Source organism: Elgaria multicarinata, chromosome 22, assembly GCF_023053635.1.
Source record: "Elgaria multicarinata webbii isolate HBS135686 ecotype San Diego chromosome 22, rElgMul1.1.pri, whole genome shotgun sequence".
NCBI classification, from domain to species: domain Eukaryota; kingdom Metazoa; phylum Chordata; class Lepidosauria; order Squamata; family Anguidae; genus Elgaria; species Elgaria multicarinata.
The window spans coordinates 1691318-1712984 of record NC_086192.1 but is presented as its reverse complement, the minus strand read 5'-3'; the positions used below and the strand labels follow the sequence as shown (position 1 = coordinate 1712984).

The 21667-nt window shown below is 57.9% G+C and overlaps 1 protein-coding gene across 6 annotated transcripts in view; it reads left to right on the top strand.

The window, feature by feature from the left end:
- The window catches only part of MYO18A (myosin XVIIIA), a 124872-nt gene that overhangs the window by 85629 nt on the left and 17576 nt on the right, over positions 1–21667 (top strand). For 4 of the 6 annotated variants that reach the window (XM_063146400.1, XM_063146397.1, XM_063146399.1 and 1 more), the window contains 12 exons: positions 3123–3246; positions 3487–3687; positions 6840–6950; positions 9911–10015; positions 11025–11171; positions 12758–12871; positions 14992–15108; positions 15815–15898; positions 16061–16198; positions 19220–19405; positions 19749–19888; positions 20881–20925. In XM_063146400.1, the coding sequence (XP_063002470.1) occupies positions 3123–3246; positions 3487–3687; positions 6840–6950; positions 9911–10015; positions 11025–11171; positions 12758–12871; positions 14992–15108; positions 15815–15898; positions 16061–16198; positions 19220–19405; positions 19749–19888; positions 20881–20925 (1512 nt within the window). The remainder of the gene's footprint in view (positions 1–3122; positions 3247–3486; positions 3688–6839; positions 6951–9910; positions 10016–11024; positions 11172–12757; positions 12872–14991; positions 15109–15814; positions 15899–16060; positions 16199–19219; positions 19406–19748; positions 19889–20880; positions 20926–21667) is intronic. The other 2 variants (XM_063146401.1, XM_063146398.1) reach the window with 1 other exon arrangement.

Genomic DNA, 21667 nt, shown 5'->3' with positions numbered 1-21667 from the left:
TTCCGAAGAGCAGAGCCGGCGTTAATGCTGCTATTTATTACCCGGCGCAAAGAAGAATGGGGATTAGTTGACTGGACATTTAACACGGGTCACTAAATAAACGGGCAAACGACACTGCCGTTTGCTGCCGAGGCAGGGTGGAAATGGGCGAGAGCACGCTGGCGTGATCCACGCATGCTGTGTGTTTGGCTCCTCCCGTCCTGCAGAGGTACGCAAGGCTTCTAGTAAAGATGTAGGGCAGGACGCCCTAGACCCCACACAGATGTCTCCCATTTGGGGGTTCAGAATCAAGTCTGAGCTGCTCCGATCCCTGAATGGCAGACAGTTTGGCTGGGTTTGCATGCAACACCAACCCACTGTCGAGTTCTGGGTTGTTGAGATGGGTGAACCTGTCAGCGGCTAACAAACCATGGTTGGTTTACCCTGAACAACCCAGAAAGAGAACCCACGGTTTGTTGTTGGGTTGGGAACTTTGGGTTGCTCAAACTGTAGGCTGTTGTCCCGTGTGAACCCAGAACCATGGGTTATTTTGCCAGGTTATGGAAGAAGCAGGAAAGAATGGTTAAAAAAAAACCCAGCCGCTCTATATGCCGGTACTACAGTGCCACAAAGGCATTTGGGACAAAAAAGGGGAGCGGGCGGAGGAGGAGGAGGGAAACAAATAACTCAAGGATGGAGAAAACGAACCTTGGTTTGTTTGATTGTCTGCCAGACAAACCCTAGGTAGGGCTACAAGCCATGGGTTAACCATGGATTAGCATTAAGGGCGAACAGGGTCCTTGAGTCCAGCTCACTTCACCTCGTCCAGAGGGATGTAAAAGCCCCATCCTGTCCACACAACCAGCCCACACCCCAGAGGTGACGGCTCTCCCAGGCCCGTCCCTTTGGGGAGCTTTATGTGCGAGCAGGGATTCAAACCCAGGCCTTCCGAGTCTGGAATTGGGCCTCTCCTCCTGCGCCAGCGACCGTCGAGTCCCTCTGCGGCTGCCTGCTTCTCTTCAGCTGTGAGCGGCCTGAGCCTCCCCAGAACAGGCGGACCCTTTCCTTCCTAAAAGCCGCCTGCCGTAGCAGCCGCCACCATCCTGTGGCAGCGAGTTCCATCCGTGGGTTGGCTGCTGGCCAAAGCACAGCTCATGCCAGCCAGACGCAGTGGAAAAGCTGCTGGCCCCGCGCCCCTCTTCCGGGTCTTGTGGAAGAGGGCGCTGCCGGCTGATGCCCGTCTGTGGCCGTGTGGGGGGGGGGGGTGCGTGTGTTTCGGCTGCACTCTGGTCCAATGCCAGGCCGGCTGTTGAGATACGCAGCTGACCATAGTGATCACACACACCCCTTTCGATCTGGGCAGGCGCGTGTGAGTGGGGGGGTGGGGTGCCTGGCAGCCCTCAGCGCTTGTGTTCTCCCCCCCCTTGCCTCCCTGCACCCGCCCTTGCGTCCTTCACGCCTCTCTTAACTCCCCCTCCGCGCCACTAAAAGGCAGGATCTGTCGATTAGCCATTCAGGAGAGGCACCCGGAGGCTTCTCTGCAATTTGCTCCCTGCTTTGTGCTCTTCTGGTGGAAATTAAAGGCTTGTAAACAGTGGAGTTAAGAGCGCCTCCCCGCTGAGAGCAGGTTTAAGACTGAGGGAGGGGGGTGCTGGTAGCTGTTGGCAGGGGACCAAGCTAGCGGGTGGCCGCGGAAATTTCAGGAGGCGAGCTGGGGGCGAGGAGGCGGCAGGAGCGGTTCCTGCTTCAGCCGGGGCTTCTGTGTTGGGGCGCGCCAGAGTGCAGCTGCGCCTCGCCGGCCTTCCCCAACGTAGCACGATTAAAGCGGAGCTGGGAGAAGCAACGGCCGTGCGCTCAGCACCGGGTGCATGTCGCTCTCCTGCCAGGGCACCCCGCAGTGAATTTCGTTCGCGAGTGCAGAGTGCGGCTTCACGCGAAACCTTTTAAAGAGGATCGCGATGGTCGCCATTTTTTTTACAGCAAAGGTCTAGCTTTCTCGGATGCTGAGATAAGGTCGGACAGACGGGCGGGCGGAGCCTGGGGAAATCGCACGGTGAGGTTGAGGCGGAGGCCGGGCGAGAACGTCCCCTGGAGTCTGGAGTGGGCCTGACTGACCGTCTTCCAGCCAGGCTCTGGTTTGGCAGAGGGCCTCCTGTTTGGCGTGCTCCCGGGTTAACATCGCTGGCAGCCTGATGGGGTTTGAGGCCTCCTCACCCGATGCCTCCCGGCCCTTTTCCTTGCCTGGCAGCTGGATCTCTGGCCGGGCCCGAGAGAGAGCGACAAGGCCATGCTCAGCAGCGTCCAGGGCATTGGGAGCCCTGGGAAATGTAGGACACAAGAAGCTCTTCCAGAAGCGTGGCCCAGGTCTGCGTAGGCAGGAAAGGGGGTGATGGTGGGTGGGGCACAGGGCTTGTGGTGGAGTGAGACCAGCTGGGAGTTGCTGGGGGTTGTAGTCCAACACCTCTGGAGGACACCCGGTTGGGCAAGCCTAGCTTAGAAGTTTCTGTGCCCGATTCATAATCGGAGCGGGAGGGGGGACCCTTGGGTTTGCCTTTCTGATACTCGCCTTGCCAAAAATGATGAGAATCGGTGCCCTCCGTAGCTCTACTGGCCTTGCCTCAGTGCCACCTTCCCCTGTATATTCCTACCTAGCTTTTAAGAACTTCTAGAGTGGCCCCTTCACCGTCCGAAGTGTGGTCGGGGCGGGGCCTTATCAGTGCAGGCCCCTCGGCTTTGGAACTCCCTCTCCCAGGAAGCCTCGTTCAGCCCGGCCTTCGGAAAGATGGGCCCGAATTGCCCTCTTTCAACATGCACCGGATCCCTGGGGACTTGCAGGCAGGAGACTGCGTTTTTGTCAAGTTAATTGTTTGGTTGTTAATTTCCTTGTATTGTTAAGGGTTTGTGTTTTGTTTTGTTTTTAAAAAAGAAATTATCATTATGTCTGTGAACTGAATTGGGGGCCCTGCGTGGGCCCGAAAGAACAGCACATAAATATTCATCCAAAATAAAAAGTGTGCAGCAGATGGGCTTGTACTGAGGGTGGGCGGCGCGGGGGGCAGGTGGCTGCCTCCGATAAGCAGAGCCTGATGCGTGCGTGTGCGTGTGTGTTTCTCCCCCCTCCCCCCGCTCTCTGCCACGTGTAGGTTTGACAGCGAGCTCTCACAAGCCCACGAGGAGGCCCAGCGCGAGAAGCTGGGGCGGGAGAAGCTGGGGCGGGAGAAGGATGTGCTCCTCACTGAGGTCTTCAGCCTGAAGCAGCAGCTCGAGGTGGGTGGTCCCGCCACCCGTCCGTCCCCCGCTGCCCAAGAGCCCGGCCAGAGTCCTCCCTTAACTCCCTGGCTTCTGGCGTCTTGAAGAGAGGGCGCCTCTTCCTGCTCTCTCTTTGCCGCTCGTCTCCTCCATGCGTGGGCCCTTGCGGGGTCACTGCCGGTCTGGCTCCAGGCCTGCCCTGCCGCTGACTTCCCTCCTTCCCCCCCCTCCCTCCCTCCATCCCTCCTTCCCCCCCAGGAGAAAGACTCCAACATCGCGACCCTCACACAGAAGGTGGACTCCCTGGAGGCCGAGCTGCAGGACCTCTCCTGCCAGGAGTCCAAAGACGAGGCGTCCCTCGCCAAAGTCAGGAAGCAGCTCCGGGACTTGGAGGCGAAGGCCAAGGACCAGGAGGAGGAGCTGGATGAGCAGGCGGGCACCATCCAGATGTTGGAGCAGGTACATCCAGGGCGGGGCTTGGCTCCGCGCTCTTCCCCAGCAGGCTCCGGCTCTGCCGGTTTTCTGGGCGTGCCGGTTTCATGGGGGCGGGGGCCGCCCCGTCCCGTCCCCTTGGCTCACACCTGAGCCAGCTGCTGGGACTCGTCTCCCGGCCCTCGCAGAGAAGGCGGCTCTAGTTCAGCAGGTTAGGGCTCCAGCAGCCAGAGGAGGCGGCTGCCGCTGTGTGTCCCGGGAGGTGCCGGCTGACAGACCCGGCCATGCAGGCTGCGGAGGCCGCGGCAGCCAGGCGGGTGAGTAGCTGCCTTTGGAAGCCCATCGGTCCAGAGGCCGCAGTCCCACCGATGAGTCCCCATGCCGGGCCTTGGTTTACCAGCCACGCTTACATCCCAGGAGCCGTTGTTTCTAGGTATGGCCTGCCCCGGCGTGGGCGGTGGGGCAGGGAGATGCCGGGAGACAGCAGCTGCTGACGAGATGCAGCCATCCGGCACGAGAGCCGCCCACCTTCCACCTGCCTCTTAGATGGAGCCGGTGGACGGGCCGGAGGCCTCTGCCAGCATCCGGAAGGGTGTTTAAGCCCAGGGGCAGGTGGGCGGCGAGGCCGTGTCGAGCTCCTTGAGGTCCGATGGCAAGGAGTCGTCCGGCAGCGCGAAGACGAACGAGTTTATTCTGGCGTCAGCTCTTGTGGACACGGCCTGCTTCGTCAAGTGCGGGGAGCTCAGGCCGAGCCTCCCCGGTGGGCCCTTAAGGTGCCGCGAGATGCTCCCTTGCGTTTGCTGCAACACACGTCACGCGGCGGCCCCTCCGGAGAGCAGAGGGGCGATGTTCTTCGTGGCGCTCTCGGCGTTGCCGCATCTGGACAAAGTGTGCGGAGGCCCCCTTGTGCTTCCCTGGAGGAGCCAAGCGGAGGCTGACCGTGGGCTGTCAGGGGCTGCCGACTCCCCCGCTGTGCCAGTCCACCTCTGGGTTTGACACAGGTGGGCCAAGCAGCATCTCTTCGGGCCTTCCATCTGCCTCCCCCCGGGCCCCTGGGGCCTGTGCGCGTGGCCTGCCCGTCTGTAGCCAAGAAGACACAAAGCAGGTTGCGATGTGAAGGGCAGGGAGGGAGGCAGATGTCAGGCCGGCCGTGCGCACAGGTTGTGCTGGGAGGTGGGGCAGGGCGCACGAGTGAGCGAGGTGAGTCAGTGAGCAAAGCCCCCAAACGATGGTCTCCCAGCTGCGGCAGGGGCACGCAGAGCAGGGCTCCAGCCTGACCTTGTGGCTTGCACTTAGGCCTTTGCCGTTTGTCCAAGGGCCTCGAGGCAGAGTGCACGGCTTCCTTTGTTTTTATCGTCATGGTGTATCTCAGGCCGAGAGAACGACTGGCTCAAAGTCGCCCACGAAGCTTCACGGCTGGTTTGGACCTGGGTCTCCCCTGTCCTAGTCCGGAACTCCCCGCTGTTACACCGCACAGGCTCTTCGGTGTGAGGCAGGCAGGCCGGGAAAAGGGCAGCTGAGGGGGCCCAGGGCCAGGCCGCTAGAGAGGCCGGGCGAAGAAGCCTTTGGCTTCTGACGGGAGGGAGTCTGCGCAACGCATGGTGATGCACGGGGCGGCTACTGAGGTGGCAACGCGTCTTTCTTGCCTTTGGCTTCTTGAGCCGAAGGATTTGGACTCTAGTCTGATCGGGTGCTAGTCCCTAGGGTGGGGGTAGACGACCAGGTTCCCTGCAGGCGCTTTGGGCTACATGTCCCGTCATGCCTGACCGTCGGCTGTGCTGTCTGGGGCTTGGAGAGAGCTGTAGTCCAAAACATCTGGAGGGCACCCCGGGCGGGTGGGAAGGGCAATGTGAGAGTCTTGAAGAATGCGAGATCCACAGACAGGGTGAACGGATGGATGTTGAAATCATCGCTATTTAAATCCGCAGGGAAAAGGGCTGATTTTAAATCCAGTCTGCTTCTGCTCCTTCTTCACAGGGTGCAAATGGCATCACTACACATCATGCCAGCTCACTACTAAATAAGGAATGGTTATTGATGCTGTTGTCCTACTTTTACAGCTGGGCCAAGTAGTCCTATCAGAGAAATGATCAAAGGTCTCCTTCCTTTTATGTTCCTTTCAACTCCATATATAGGGTGGAGCAGAAGTCGGCAACCTTTTGCCCTCCAGATGTTTTCGACTGCTCCCACAATCCCACAAACCACTGGATATTCTGGCTGCCATACTTAGGCTTCCAAACAGTCATCCATTTTTAATCCACCCTGTCAACGGAGGGGCAGGGCAGGGCTCCTCCACAAAGAAGCCCCAGGCAGGGCACGGCAGAGTGCTCTGTGTTGATCAGTCCAGGAAGGTGATCCCAGATGATGCGCTTTCTCCGCTTTCATCTCAGACCCAGGCTGTCGGCTGTACTTTTGCCAATCCATTCCAAAATGGGTCTCTTTGCGGAAGGCTGTTGGCCTGGGGGAGGAGGACGCCGGCAAGGCCGTGAATGGTCCCTTTCCCCCATCCGTCCCTTTGGTTCCTCCTGTTGTGGCCTGGCCCTTGCTGGCCTGCAGGGCGAATCAAATCCTAGAATCGTAGAGTTGGAAGGGGCCTACGAGGCCATCGAGTCCAACCCTCTGCTCCATGCAGGGATCCACCCTAAAGCATCCCTGACAGATGGCTGTCCAGCTGCCTCTTGAAGGCCTCTAGTGTGGGAGAGCCCACAGCCTCCCTAGGCAATTGGTTCCATTGTCGTGTTGCTCTGTTGTTGTTATTTTTATTTATTTATTTATTTATTTATTATTTACAATATTTATATACCACTCCCCATTCAAAATTTGAGAGCGGTGTACAAGATAAATAAAATAAAACCAGAATAAAACACTTTAAAAGAAGCAAAATGTACAGTGAACCGTGGCTGGTCATTAAGGAACCGCTCTGACCGTTAGGACGTTTTTCCTGATGGCTTCCTGTCACTTGAGCCCCTTATTCTGCGTCCTGCACTCTGGGAGGATGGAGAAGAGGTCCTGGCCCTCCCCTGTGGGACCACCTTCCGAGTCCTGGAAGAGTGCCCTCACGCCTCCCCTCGGCCTTCCCTTCTCCAGGCTAAACAGGCCCGGTTCTTCCCGCCTCCCCTCCTCGTGGGGCTTTGTTCAGCCCCTTCTTCTTTGGTCTCATCGGGTTTTCTTGTCATCAGGCCAAGCTCCGGCTAGAGATGGAGATGGAGAGGCTGCGGCAGACGCACTCCAAGGAGGTGGAGAGCCGAGACGAGGAGGTGGAGGAGATCCGGCAGTCATGCCAGAAGAAGGTGAGGGGAGCCCCGTGACACGGGGGGGGGGGGCAATGAGCCACTGTTAGGGCCCTCTCTGTGCGCCTTCTGGGGCCTGCTCCTTCACAGCCACGTCTCCCATCAGCGGAGACGTCGGGCAGAGCTGGAGATGTCTGTCCTCCCTTCCCAATTAGCAGGGCAGCCGCCGCCCCCGGGGCAGCCGGCAGCAGGAAGTGCAGGGCGGGCGGCATTCCTGCCTCTCCCCAACACCCTTTCCTGCTTTGGTTCTCTCGCTGGGCTCACGCCACTTTGAACTGCGCAGTCACATCAGGGAACGATGTGGTCGTGTCCAAAAGGCAAAAAACAATGGTACATAACGACGACGCTTTGCATTTGGACGGCGCGCTCTGCCCAAAGCACGCTGTGGATCGGCACACGTTCGTGGCCGTCCTTGCGACGAGCTGGTCCTTAGAACCACTCCGAAGTTGTCTGGAGCGTGGGCGGAGGCTGAGCTTGAGAATGCAGCTGCCCTCGAGGGAAGTTTTTTTAAAAAATTTTGACAGGGACTTCCTGGCTCTCAGCTCCATCCCTGAGCCAAGGCGCTTCCCATCTCCCCCTGCCCCAGCACTTCAAATTATTTCTTAGAAGCGTGAAATTTTGCAGTCTGTGAACAAGTTGATAGCGAGTAACATTAAGCTCTTGGTGAGGTGGAAAAGTTCTCGGAACGAGATAAAACCCCAGCCTGGCTGGAGACCTTGAGGCAACCTCTAATGAGCTGGCCAAGGGAACAGGTTGCAGGAGGAACGGGCTGCCTCGGGGCCTTCCTGGGGGTCTTAAAATTCCCGGCTGCAGAAAATGTAGGGCAAGAGAGGGCTGGAAGCGTTTACACACTTTTCAGCGTCTCCCAGCCAGCGTCGCGGCCTCCACCGCCTTGGGGTTCCTTTTGGGGGCTGAAGGTGGGACAGAAGCATTGTTAAATAAATAATACTTGATAACTTGTTTGGGGGCAATTTTAAGTGAACTCAGGGTCTACTGGTTTCGATTTGGAGGCTAAATTTTGCTTCCGGTGTGTTACTGTCATTGGGAAGGTGAAAAAGAAGGAAAGTGGTCATTCCCCTCCCCCCCCCCCCCCCGAACAACGGTGGCTTCTGTTTGTTGAACTGTAAGATATCTCGTACTTCCTTCAGTAACTCTGAAAGGCAAATTTATTTAATTTTAATAGATTAATTAATCGGTTGAAGTGCATATGATTAACCAACTCAAAAGTTCTCTGATCAGTTGACAGCCTGAGTATAATGCCTTTATTATTCAGCCACACCGTTCATTCAGTTCATTTGAAAACTAATTTTAAGAGGTTCTTTTGCTTGTAAAAGCCCTTTTCTCTTTTCAAGAGCCCTTTGAGCCCGAACAGGGAATGTGCATTAGTAAAAAAGTAAAAAATAGGGTTTTCGAACTCAAGGAACGTTGGTGGGACGTTGGTTCCACGCTGTGGGACTGGAACTCCTGGTGAAGTGACCGGAGCCTGCTCAATTGGGTGGGCCCAAATCTGAATCCAGGCCAGGCCTAGAACCTGCCACAATGCCATTTTGGAACATGCAAAGTCCTGATAGGAAAGAGAGTGCCCTGGACCATATGCAGAGTGCATTTCTTTCGCCCCTGAAAAGCTCCAGGGGTTGGATCAATTCCTGGAGGAGAAGGCGATCAACAGCTACTAGCCCTGATGGTTGCGTGCTACCTCCAGTATCTGAGCCAGTAAGCCTGTGTGCACCAGTTGCTGGGGGACATGGGCAGGAGGGTGCTGTTGCACCGTGCCCTGCTTCGTGGGTCCCTGGTTGAATGCTGGTTGGCTGCTGTGGGAACAGAGTGCTGGGCTAGACGGACCCTCGGTCGGATCCAGCATCAGGGCTCCTCTGTTCTCCAGCCTTCCTCGGCGCTTCTGGGATGATTTTGGGAGGAGGGGTTCCTTCCTCTCTCTCTGTCTGTCTCTCTGTCTCTCTCTCTCTCTCTTTCTTTCTGTCTTTGATTAGAAACGAAGTGCTGATGATGGCTGGGAAGAGCCCAGGTCTCTCTGCACTGTTAGACTGAGAGGTTTCTTTGCCTGGTTGGGGCCTCCTGGTGGGGCTCTCCAGTCCAGATCTGGCCAGCGTGGCCGGCTACTCTTTCTCCGCCTGATGGACCCATTGACCGAGCGGCTCAGCCCTGCTTGGCGCAAACCTGCAATTATCTCAATAAACGTTTTCCTGGGCGGCTGTTTCGAGAGCCTGATGCAGGCAGCTCTTAGTCACGGCCCCGTCTGCTGGGAAGCCGTGGCGAGGGCCAGCTCTTCCACCCGCCCGCCTCCTCCTCTGCGGGGGCCCTGTTGCACCGTGACCGGCACCTGAGACGCTTCGGGTCCCAGGCTCATCACGGGGGCCTCCAGCTCTGCTCTGTCCGTCCACCGCTTCCTTGGCGCAGGGCCTGGCTGGATCAGAGGCAACGCGCACTGCCTCTGAGCAAGGGACAGCCAGGTCTCTTTGCAAGGAGTACGAGGGTGTGTGCGTGCCCCGCTGCTCCCCTTCCGTGTATGAAAGCCGGCTGGACAGGCAGGCGAATCTCTCTCTAGCCCTGACAGCAGGGTGGCGAGACGGACTGAGGCGCTGAAGCTTTTTTTCCCGATGGGTCCAGCGGTGTTGGGTCCAGGTTTCCCCAGCCCACGGGCGAGATGACCTCTGTAGCCCCCTCCCCGCTTTGCACTTTTACCACTGCTCCTCCACCTGGTCCCTTTTCCCGGCCCCAAATCTCGTGGCTGGCTAGAGGCCAAGTTCTCATCACGGCTCATCAAGAGGGTCGAATGCGCAGGCAGAGCAGGGTCTACTGGGCCCTGGCAGGTGCTTGTCAACGCTGGCCAGGAGGGATGGGTCAACCCGGACGGAGGGGGGAGGCGCCCTCCACGAACTGGGCACCGTCGCCAGGCACGTCCCGGTCCGAAACCCTCTGCTTGCTCTGTGTGTGCACGACAGCTGAAGCAGCTGGAGATGCAGCTGGAGGAGGAGTACGAGGAGAAGCAGAAGGTGCTGCGTGAGAAGCGGGACCTGGAGGGGAAACTGGCGGCTGTCAGCGACCAGGTAGAGCTGCGTGGCGGGCGGCAGGCAGGCAGGCAGCTGGGGGCCCGGCCCATGGCCTTGCAGCCTGGGGGCGGGGGCAGGAGGGCAGCTGGGGGCCCGGCCCATGGCGTTGCAGCCTGGGGGCGGGGGCAGGAGGGCAGCTGGGGGCCCGGCCCATGGCCTTGCAGCCTGGGGGCGGGGACAGGAGGGCAGCTGGGGGCCCGGCCCATGGCCTTGCAGCCTGGGGGCGGGGGCAGGAGGGCAGCTGGGGGCCTGGCCCATGGCCTTGCAGCCTGGGGGCGGGGGCAGGAGGGCAGCTGGGGGCCCGGCCCATGGCCTTGCAGCCTGGGGGCGGGGGCAGGAGGGCAGCTGGGGGCGGGGGCAGGAGGGCAGCTGCCCACCCAGAGAGCCGCAGGGCTTGGGGGAGGGCAACAGGGCGCCGTTTGATCCCTGCAGTCCTGCCGGGGCTGTGATGTCGGGGAGATAAAAATGCGGAACGGCACTCGCTCCGACGGATGTTGTTCCGGCTTTTCCCCCTTTTGGCAAACGGCGTCGTCGTTACTGTTGTTCTGACGCGTCAGGAATGTGGAAGCCCTCGGCGAAGCGTGGGAGGGTGGTGGGAGGAACGTGAGCATGCGCTTCGCCACGGAGGTCATACATGTGCAGCGGAGGCTGGGGGCTCCGAGGTCTGTGGGGCGGAGAATCCGCTCCGAGTTTCAGTCAGAACTCTAAAGGAGCTCTCCAAGGTGCGGAACTCTCCTTTAGAGTCCTGACTGGTTACGACTGAAACCTGGAGTGGATTTGCAGCCCCACTGGCCTCAGAGCCGCCAGCCTCCGCTGCCCCAAAGACCACAAAGTCCAGAGCCTAAAATTACCGGCCTGCTTCCCTGACAGTAGGCAGCCTAGCGAATCCTCTTGAGGCCATCGGGCCATCTAAAGAAGGCCCGTGGGTCGCTCCAGATCTCCTGGCGTCTCTCTCACCTTTTTGGTCTCCCCTCTCCTCTCCCCCCCCCCCCCCGCCACTCCCCAGGTCAACCAGCGGGACTTTGAGACGGAGAAACGGCTGCGGAAGGACCTGAAGCGCACGAAAGCCCTCCTGGCCGACGCGCAAGTCATGCTGGACCACCTGAAGATCAACGCCCCCAGCAAGCGGGAGATTGCCCAGCTGAAGAATCAGGTGCCTTGGTCTGAGGGGGATCTTCCTCTGAAAGCTGCGGCTGGGGGAGGGAGGGAGGGCATTGGCTTATTTGGCCTGCAGAGTTTTTAATCCTCGCCAAGCAGGCTTGGCCAGCAAAAGGCCACCCGTGGCTATTGTGAACCGCCCAGAGAGCTTCGGCTATTGGGCGGTATAAAAATGTAATAAATAAATAAATAAATAAATAAATAAATATTGTCGGCCTGCGTTGCCGTGTGGCAAAGGCCTTTGCTTTCAGAGCCGCCTGGCCTGACCCGGGTCCCTCCAGAGGTGTTGGACGACTTTGCCAGCAAAGGGCCAGGCTGGAAAAGGCTGTTTTAGGGTCCTTATTGCAGCCTGCTGAAGAGGCGAGGCGGTCGGGTCGTATAACGCCTATAGTGCCGTGGCGGCGTTTCCAGGCCTGAGGCTCGGTTCGGACAAGGCCTTTTCTCAACGGTGGTTTGAGAACTCCACAGTGGAGTTTCTGCAGCACTGTTGAGAAACGTCTTGTCCGGTGGGAAAACTGCGCATTGGTGGAGGTTCTTTTGGGAAAACACTGCATGCAGAATATCCACGCTGTGCAGAGGAGAGTTCTTGCACAACCGTTGTGTGGCGGGCTCCATGGAGTTCTCCATTGCGTTGACTTTTCCCACCAGCTAGAGTTCCCTGGCAAGAGCGGCAAAACGAGCGAGTGCCGCTCTAGGAGAGCCGCCGGGATTGTTTTTTGCAGCAGTGACTGATGGGATACCATCGGGAGGACCGGGGTAGGAGAGAGGGCGGAGGAACTGTCAATCAAACACCACAATGGATTTTACTCAACTCCACAAGAGCCCGCAGTCACGCAACGGCGGAGTTAGAACACGTTGTGTGTGTGTGTGGGGGGGCAGCCCCTAGGAACTCAACCGTTGAGTGGCGTTTTCACACTGCATTGACCGACGTGTTGTCTGAACTGAGCCTAAATCTAAGCGCTGGTTTCAACCTTTGAAGCTTTGAATGGTTTGGGGCCCAAAATTACTTGACTATATCAGCCTTTGCTTATATCAGCCTTCCGGCCCGTTTAAAACACCGAGAAAGAGACCCTTTTCATTTGCCCACCAGCAAGGGCCATTAAGGGCCTTTCCTGCAGTGGCCCCACACCTCTGGAATGGGCTGCCATCAGGCATCCATCAGGCCCCCCTCATTCAAGGCTTTCAGGCCCCGAATACGCCCTTGTCTCCACTTTCCGTTCCCGATGATCATTTCCTGGGTTTGTAGCTTCAGTGGTATTGTAGTGGTATTTCAGTACTGCCCAGGGCCAGGTGATCTATTCCTGGTGTTCGTTACTTTTTATTAATCTCTGCTGTTTTATGATTGCATCGTTTCTTGTTCTACGGAATTTTGCGGTCCAGAGGGCTCTTGCCCTGGAAAGCGGCTTAGAAATATTGAAATAAAATAGTGAATAAGAGGCAGAAACTGGGCACTCAAAGCAGATAGCAGGGGTTGGTGAGGATTTTGTGGCCACTGGCCCATAGGGTTAGGAGGACCCAAGCCACTCTGGATGTCGTCCTAATTGTTGCTTCCCCCTGGGGTTTGGGGGCCTCCCGCTGCAGCTGGAAGAATCGGAGTTCACGTGTGCGGCCGCCGTCAAAGCTCGCAAGTCCATGGAGGTGGAAATTGAGGACCTACATCTGCAGATCGATGACCTTTCCAAAGCCAAGGGAGGGGTAAGCACCCACTTCTTCCTGCTCCCCCGTGATAGAAGGGGCTGGGAGAAAGAAGGGGCCATGTCATGTGTCCTTCCATGAGGTCTGACACCTCAACGCTGTTCTGATGTCAGTGCTGTTGTTTGTAAAATCTTCTGTCTACCGCCTCGTTCTCCCAACTAAGGTGTTCACAGCAGCTTATAAATGCCAAAACTTTTCGGAGGGTTGCGTGTGTGTGTGTACACAAAATTTCTTGGAGACGTCATGGACTCTAGCCAGTTGGTGCCAGGCACAGCCACCTTTTGCAACAAATGTGCAGGCCAGAAGTTGGTCCCGGTGAGGAGGGGAAAAACAACAACTTTTGGATTGAGCAGAGCAGGGGCTCTTCCAAACCAGCCCCGTTGCACTCGAAAAGTGGCATCTGGCCTTGCCACCTAGTCTGGAGAGCTGCAGGCAAGTCTTGGCACGAGCGGCATTCCCCACTTCCCACGCAAGTGAGGGTGGAGACGGGGTGCACCTGTCCTTGTCTGCCAGCCCAGACGGGCTTGAAACGTCACACAGGGACAGAAATGCCTGGCTTAGCTTTGCAGCTCTGCCTTTGGGTGCCACTTGCTTGAAGATACAGGCAGTGGTGTAGTCCAGGCACTCATCATGACAGTCCGTATAGTCACACCACCCCCAGGAGACACCCCCCCCCCCCAAAAGGCAGGCAGCTGTGTGGATCTGTATCAACAAAGGCAGCCCTCTCTACCAGGAGCAGTCTTTGGTCAAGCTAATGGGTCTTAATTGCTCATTCAAGACCAAGCGGAGCCAAAATACTTTGCATTACAACAGAGATAGTTCTCAACGGTATATCATTGCAGGGGAAATCCACCCCCAGACACGCAGCTTGGAGAGGGCAGAGGCGTCTGATGGGGGCGGCAGATGATCTCAGGGCCCCTGCTGACAAAAGCAAGCCTTGGCCCTGGGAGCCCTGCCTCTGCTACACCACTCGATAGAGGGCCGCGGTCTAGAACAACGGTCCTCAACTGCTCCAGACCTGAGACCCGCCTCAGGCTCCCGGCCTGCAACGTGGGGCCCACTTCCACCATTTTCTCCATGACCTACGTGGTGGCAACAGCTTTGCCGCAACCCATCAGCACCCTTTATTTTTCCTGCCTGTTCCTTGTTTTGGTGCAAACAGCGCACAGCGATGCGTCCCACTGATCTGATGCAACATAACTCAGTTCTATATGTTCTCTGTGTGTTCCAAGTGGGGCTACAAAGTGGGTCATGACCCACCAGTTGAAGGTCACTAGTCTAGAACATGTAAGAAGCATAAAGAGCTGCGTTACGTTGCGTCAGATCAGCGGGACGCATCACTGTGCCTTGTTTGCACCAAGTGGCCGCGTTTCTTCGAGGTCTCAGACCTGAAGAGGGTCCTCCAGGCTTCTTGCACAGGCCCTTTTGTTGTGCAGTTTCCTCCCATTCGGAAACTTTGAAATCCCTCAAGTAAGACGGCTTGGGACCTTGATACTTGAGGGAGCGCCTCTCTCCCTATACCTGCCTGCCCGAGACCTGAGACCTGTTGGAGGATCCCTTCTCCGTGCCCCACCAACGTGAGATATATACTATGCTGGGACATGGGAGAGGGCCTTCTCTGTGGTGGCACCCCGGCTGTGGAATGCCCTCCCCCTGGAGGCCCGACTGGCGCCGGCACTGGCTGCATTTCGGTGCCAGGTTAAGACATGGCTTTTTAACAGAGCCTTTGATCCACCAGCCTGCACACTGTCTTGTTTTAATTGGATTTGACTGTTTTAAAATTTCATATTGGTTTTAACATATTAATGGTTTAATTTGTTTTAGAACTGTATATTTATTGTTCTATTTGATATGTGTGATTTTATCTGTATGCCGCCCTGGGATCCTTGTGATATAGGGCGGGATATAAATGTTTAAATAAATAATGAATAAGACTGGGTAACTAGCAGTAAAAGCATTAAGCTGATATAGGCTGCTGGGGTGGTTTGCTTGCTTTTTGCTGTTTTGACTCCGCCCACCGCCGGAATGCGGCCCCCGAGAGCTTTCTTCGGCCCTTGGGCTGAGAGAGGTTTGTCACCTCTGCATTAGACGTCTCACCTTCTCCTCTCGCCCCTCCGCAGCTGGAGGAACAGCTGAGCCGTTTGCAGCGGGAGAAAAATGAGGTGCAGAGCCGGCTGGAGGAGGACCAAGAAGACATGAACGAGCTCATGAAGAAGCACAAGGCCGCGGTCGCTCAGGTGAGCCCTGCCTCCCTTGCCCCAGCCTCCTTGCGCTGAGATCCTTGCGATATAAACGTTTTAATAAATAAATAGCATCCCTCCCGCTGGTCCCATCAGCTGCCGCTACCTTCCCTCCTCGATAGTTCGTTTGTACTGGAATCGCTCCTCTGTGTGATTAGGCAGCTAGAATGGCAAAGGCCTCTTGTTCTCGTACAAAGAGCAGCGATGAAGAAGAGGCAAGACCGTTCCTGGACTGTACCCCCTTTCAACTGGCAGGGGGGTGTCTGCCTCACGGCTCCTCCGTGCTGTGTAAAAAGAAAACTCACCCCTCTAGAAAACCAGTCGGTCGACATGAAGCGGTTTAGCTGGGCCCTCTCCTTCACACGCCGCGACCCCCCCTGCCCCGATCACCACAATGGGGGTGGGAAGCATTCAGCAAACGCACCACCCCGCCAACACTTGAAAGGGGTATGGCCCAGGCGTCTTTGTCCCGGCGTCAACAGCCTGTTAGGTGCGGCAGGCCTAGGAAGGAGGCAACGCCTCCTTCAGACGTCCGGCACTCTGCCTCGTGGACACGGCCGTAGAGCACCACATGCCACTGGGATGGCGCCCCGCAGGGAATCGGGGAGCTGGCCGTCTCCGCCACCTCTCGGCTCCGGCTTGTGGCCAGCCCCTGTCCTGGTTTCTGAACCCTGGCTAACCCGGAACCCTGTGCCCTCTCCAGGCCTCCCGGGACCTGGCCCAGATCAACGACCTGCAGTCGCAGCTGGAAGACGGCAATAAGGAGAAGCAGGAGCTCCAGGAGAAGGTACTTGCCACGTGTGGGGCGGGGGGATTAGCAGCTCCCCAGCTGCTCTCCAGCCCGCACGAGACCTGTGCTTGCCTGCCCCCTTCCCATGATCCCTTGCCACAAGTGACTTCCTCCTTCCTTCCTCCCGTTCTCCACCCACCCACCCCGTGCTCTTTGCAGCTGCAAGGCCTGCAGAGCCAGCTGGAATTCCTCGAGCAATCCATGGTGGATAAGTCTCTGGTCAGCAGGCAGGAGGCCAAGATCCGCGAGCTGGAGACGCGGCTGGAGTTCGAGAGGACGCAAGTCAAGCGCCTTGAGGTGAGGAAGTGGGAGCTGCCTCGGGGGGGGGGGGGCGGTTGGGGTGAGGTTGAAGACGTCTCCTCGGGAGCAGGGTTTGCTTGCCACTGCTGCAAAGGCCTTAGCCTTCCAAAAACTGAACCTGAAACAACTCCTTGGGGCACTGCGAGCCAGAATCTAGAGTTAGGGTTAGCCAGCTCCGTGGCCTTTTCCCACTGTGTCCTTGCTCCCTCGCTTTTGTTCTCGGCCGAGGGAGGCTGGGTGGGAGCCATTCCCCTTTTGGCGTCAGAAACCAGGAACAAGAGTGTGGCATTCTCAACTCCTCGGCTTCTCCTTTGAGAGAGGGGGAAGCCTTTCGTGTCCTCATGGCAGAGAATTAAAATGAAACAGCATCAGGGAGATTCCAGGGGAGCTCTAAGAGGACTGCTCTGGGGAAAGGCACCAGCGGCCATGAGCCGGGCCTGCGGACGCTTTGTGCCGGGCCCCGTCCTGACTTGACACTGGTATAGAATTCTCCAAGGCTGCTGGGATGTGTGTGAATTTTCCCCGTGGCAGGCTGGCACCTCGGCCTTGGCAGTGCCCAGTTTTTAGGTTACCCATCCCCTGTGCGGGCCCATCCCAAGCCCTATTGGCTTGGTTGCTGTGATGTCACGGAATGTGCGCAAACATTCTAATGCCAGAGCTTCAGGAGGCCATTTCAGAATGTCGACACTTGCTAGATGAGGGAAGCAAACGGGCCCGGGCAGGGGCTGGTGTGGTCCAGAGAGGACCCCTGAGGGAGTGCTGCCCCCCACGGAAAACAGGTGTTCTCCCCCTCCTCTGTTTACATCTAGGGGGGAAACCACACACAGGGGGCAGAGGGCGAGAGGGGCCAAAATGGTGGAAATGCACACAGCATTCGTGGGCTGTGACAGGCCAAAGACAGAGAGGTGTGGAACGATGGATGAAAGCACCAGCCCTCCTGCTTTCCTCTGCCCCATGGCCCTGGTCCGACTTGGCCAGGAAACCCTCCTGCTCCAGCCCCACACGTTCCTGGACCCACAGCGGCCACCTTGGGGAGGCCGTGGTTTCTCCGCCACACCTGCTAAATCCCCTGCTTTGCATTCTACCGCCGCCGTGCCTTCTCCCGCCGAGGGAGCGGAGGCGCTTTAGAGCTCCCTCTTAATATTTCTGTACCATTATTCGCTTTCTACCCCCCCTCAACCCCCCCAAACCCCTCACCCCACCAGCCCCATAAATATGCAGGAGACGGCGCTCAGCTGCCGCGAAGGGGATGGAATCTATTTTTCTCCCTACATTACATGCTGTAATTACTTCACACAAAGTTAAATCTATTTTTCCAATTCACCAAAGGCCCCCCCCTTGAATATTCTGCCCACGCCTGGGGAGAAAAGTTCCTCTCTCAAAAGCGCAACTCCGCAGCCGCTCCCTCCCTCCCTCCCGTCCTCCCTCCCCCCGAAACCAGTCTGCCTCCCCTCCTTCACCCCCCCTCATGTAAATTCATAGTGCTGGGTTCGTTTGTTCCATTAGCGCTCGGTGGGGAGCGATTGGGCAGCGCTCGTTCTGAGCTCCGGCCTCCGTAATTGCCGGCTGTCTGCCGCCATGATGAGCAGCAGATGAATATTGATGGCCCTCCAGCCCTTCCTCAGGTGCCCTTCACCTGCCGCAGCTGTGGGGGTGGGGAAGGGCCCATACTGTAGCCCCCCCCAGTCGAGGGCGCTGAGGTCAGGCGCCCGCTGTGCCCCACCCCAGGAGAGCCGAGGGCCGCGTTTCAGCGCCAGCTCTCAGCCCAGCAGCCTCCAGGACAGCCCTGATGCTGCGGGGGATTCCAGGGAAGGCTTTCCCAACAGGGAGGGGTTTCCCCACCCCACCCCACCCCACCCCAGAGCAGGCGCTGCAGCAGAGTCTGCGGATTCCTGCCGGCGTTCACGTTTTACTCCACCTGCCTTCTTCGGCTTAGTTCAGGGCGCATCCCTGTAGGATCGGGGCCCTGATCCCTTCGCTGGGGAGACCCCTTTGACTGACTCGGCCCCTCGGTCCCTCTCACAACCAGCGGTGTGCGGGTTGTGGCCCTCCAGTTGCTTTGGCCTACAATGCCCGTGACCCCTCACAGCTGGCTGATGGGAGTTGTTGTCTCAAACGCCTGGAGAGTCACAAGCAGCCCCTCTCTAGTCTACCCCAGCCTTCCTCAAGCTGGCAGCCATCCAGATGTGTTGGATTGCAACTCCCAGCAGCCCTCAGCCAGCAAAAGCTCTCCGGGGTTTCAGGCGGAGAGGAGTTTGTGCCGGCTCTCATGTGGAGGTGCCCGCTGGCGTTGAACGCAAAGGAGGTCTTCTACGACTGTGCTTTGCTCCCTCCCCACGGGAAGAGAGGACGAAGGAAGGGGCCTGGCTTTGCTCGCGCAGTGTCCCGGCTTCGATCCCCGGGCTCTCCGTGGAGAGCTAGGAAGGAAGACTGCCAGAGACCACAGAGAGCCACGACTGCTGCCAGTCAGTGTCGACGACGCTGGGCTAGATGGTCCCGAGGGTCTGGCTCTGGATATGGTCCCAATTTAAATCGGTATTTATTCAGAGCCACAAGGACTAGGGTTTTACTTTATGGTTAGGAGAAAGGCCGTCGCTCAGCAGAAGAACCACCCCCCCCCCCCGCTTTGCCTGCAAAGGGCCCCCAAGTCCAATCCTGCCTGAAACCCTGTAGAGCCACTGCTGCCAGTCAGTGTCAGCGGCACTGGGCTAGATGAACCGAGGGGTCTTGAGCCCATTCGTTCCTGTGCCTGGCGTGGCCTTGTCTGGTGGTTTCCCAGACAAACTGTGAAATGTCCCTCTGAAGGCTGAGTTACCGGAAGGAAGAGCTTGAAGCTGAAATGGGTGTGTGGGGGGGTACATTTCGCCCACCCTGGGAGTGCGGCCCCCCAGAGCTTCTCTGAAATGGGATTCCTGCCCTGGGCGGAAAGCGTCCGGAGGGACCAAGCATGGGGCATCTTCCAACCTGCCGCCTCCGTCTCTCCTCCCTCCCTCCCCTCTTCCCCTCCCCCTTCCGCAGAGTTTGGCCACCCGCTTGAAGGAGAACATGGAGAAGCTGATGGAAGAGCGCGACCAGCGCACGGCGGCCGAGAATCGGGAGAAGGAGCAGAACAAGCGGCTGCAGCGCCAGTTGCGCGACACGAAAGAGGAGACGGCCGAGCTGGCCAAGAAGGAGGCCGAGGCCAGCCGGAAGAAGCACGAGCTGGTAAGGAGGGAAGTGGGGGAGGCGGTGGCCGCCGCCGGAACAGAGGGACAGCCCGGGTTTATCATAAATAACCCTCCACCATCCATCTATCCAATCACTTCTCAGTTGAGTTTCTTCTCTAGGCCCACCAAGCAATACTCTTCTGATCCTCCCTGGACCCTTAAATGCAGTGTGTTCTCACCCTATTCTTCCCCCTGCTCCCCAATCCCTGCCTGTTACGTTTTTTTCCTCGAACCTGCAAGTCAGCTCTTCCCCAGCCGTTCCTCACAGAGAACAGGGCCAGTTGCGAAGGTAACAAGTCCCTGTTGCCCAAGCGGTGCTCCTTTCTTCCTCCCCTTCCCAGGAGATGGACCTGGAGAGCTTAGAAGCTGCCAACCAGAGCTTGCAGTCGGATCTGAAGCTGGCCTTCAAGCGGATCGGGGACCTGCAGGCTGCCATCGAGGACGAGATGGAGAGCGACGATAACGAGGACCTCATCAACAGGTGAGGCGAAAGCGGGGGAAGGGAGCAGCCGGTCCCGGCCAAAGTCGTTCTCCCACGAGCCACCCCCGGCTCCTTCCTCGCCTTGCCCAAGGACAGAGTCTGGCTGGGCCGGCTCCAAGGCCCAGCTAGTCCAATGTGCCGTCGGCAGCGGCCAGCCGGAGGCCTCTGGAAACCTCCCAGGCAGGTGCAGGACAACCTTCAGCAGAAGGCGGTCTGCTTCTGAGCAGAGAGGACCCATTGGCTAACGGCCACCCCCTTTTAAAGCCACCGGGGCTGGTGGCCACCACACCTCCATGGTCCTCCTCCCAGCTAGCTTCTGGAGCTAGGAGCCAAAGTCTCTTCCTCCTGACTCCCCTCTTCTCCCTCCCTCTCTGCCTTCAGCCCCCTCCCCGTCTTGCCTTTACAACCCCCCCCCCCCCAAACTTGACTGTTGGGCCGCTTTCCCCAACCGGGCACTCCTCCTGATGAGTTTGACTACAACTCCCAGCATCCCCAGCCAGCCTGTCCATTGGGTCAGGAAAGACTGTTATCGAGAGTTTCCCCATCACAGCAATGTGGTTTGCAGGATCACCGTGGTCCATGGTGGCTTATTTGACCATCCCAACGAGCCGCCCCGTCATCCGGATCCGGCAAGGGCGGCTTGTTGGGGCGGTTTATGGGTTCTGGGTGGTTCATTAACTGCCCCCACAAGCCGCCCTCGCCGGGTTCAGACAACAAGAGAAGCTGTGCTCAGCGAGGGTGATTCTGGGACTCAGGTCCGCAAGCGGCCAGCGGGCACAGGATAGTTCACAAGCTGCCGTGGCTTATTACCTGCCCTCGTGTCGTGTGGGCCGGCCCGCTCTTTCCCTCCCCCCCGTCCTCTTTTGGGTCCCGCTGACTTTTTCCTTCCTCCTCATCTTCATTGGGACTTATTTCACCCCCCCAAAAGCCGGCCCTTTCCTTGTGTTTCACCCTGCGCCTGTGTTTTCCATCCCCTTTCCCCTTCTCCCCAGTTTGCAGGACATGGTGACAAAGTACCAGAAGCGAAGGAATAAGCTGTGAGGATGAGTTTCTCTCCCCGGTTTCCAGTAACACTCTGTTACGCCTAACCTCCAGCATGTCGTGCAGGGGGGCTGGGGCCCACAGTGCCCCATCTAGCTGCATGCCCGTTCATGCATGTGCATTGACCTTACAGAGCTAACCAGCATCTGTGTGTGTGTGTGTGTGTGTGTGTGTGTGTGTTCTGGCGTAATCCGATAACGACAGGGTGGGGGGCGTGTGTGCGGGGAATCTGTGTTGAGCCTGGCTTGGATCCTGATGTTTGTTGGGGGGAGGAGGATAAAGGGGTTTGCTTGGGTTTGGAAATAGCCTTGTCTTTCCTAGCCAAGTAGCCCCCCCTCCCCAGTGTCCTGCAGCCTGCCCTCGGGGCAGATACCCGGCCAACCCCAGGCCATTGCTTTCCTGGGGGCATCTCAGTGGGGTGGTTGTGGGGTTCTGTTGTTGTTCCTACGATGGGAGGGGAAATTACTTCCCAAAGCGGCAACCATGCCAGGAGGGTCATGGCAAGGGGCCGAAATGGCTCCTGCTTAGTGGAACGTAGCACCCAGGAAAGAGAGGCTTAGGCTTCACGCTTTACGCATACGGTGTTTTGAGTGTACCCTAGCCAGCCCGTGCATTCGGGTCTTCAGAGGAGGCCCTTTCTCCCAATACCAGCAGTGGGAGATAGAGAGATATAAGGGGCCTGTTCAAACAACACGCTCAGCCAGGGTTAGGCCGCTAACCCTTTTGCAGCCCACACAG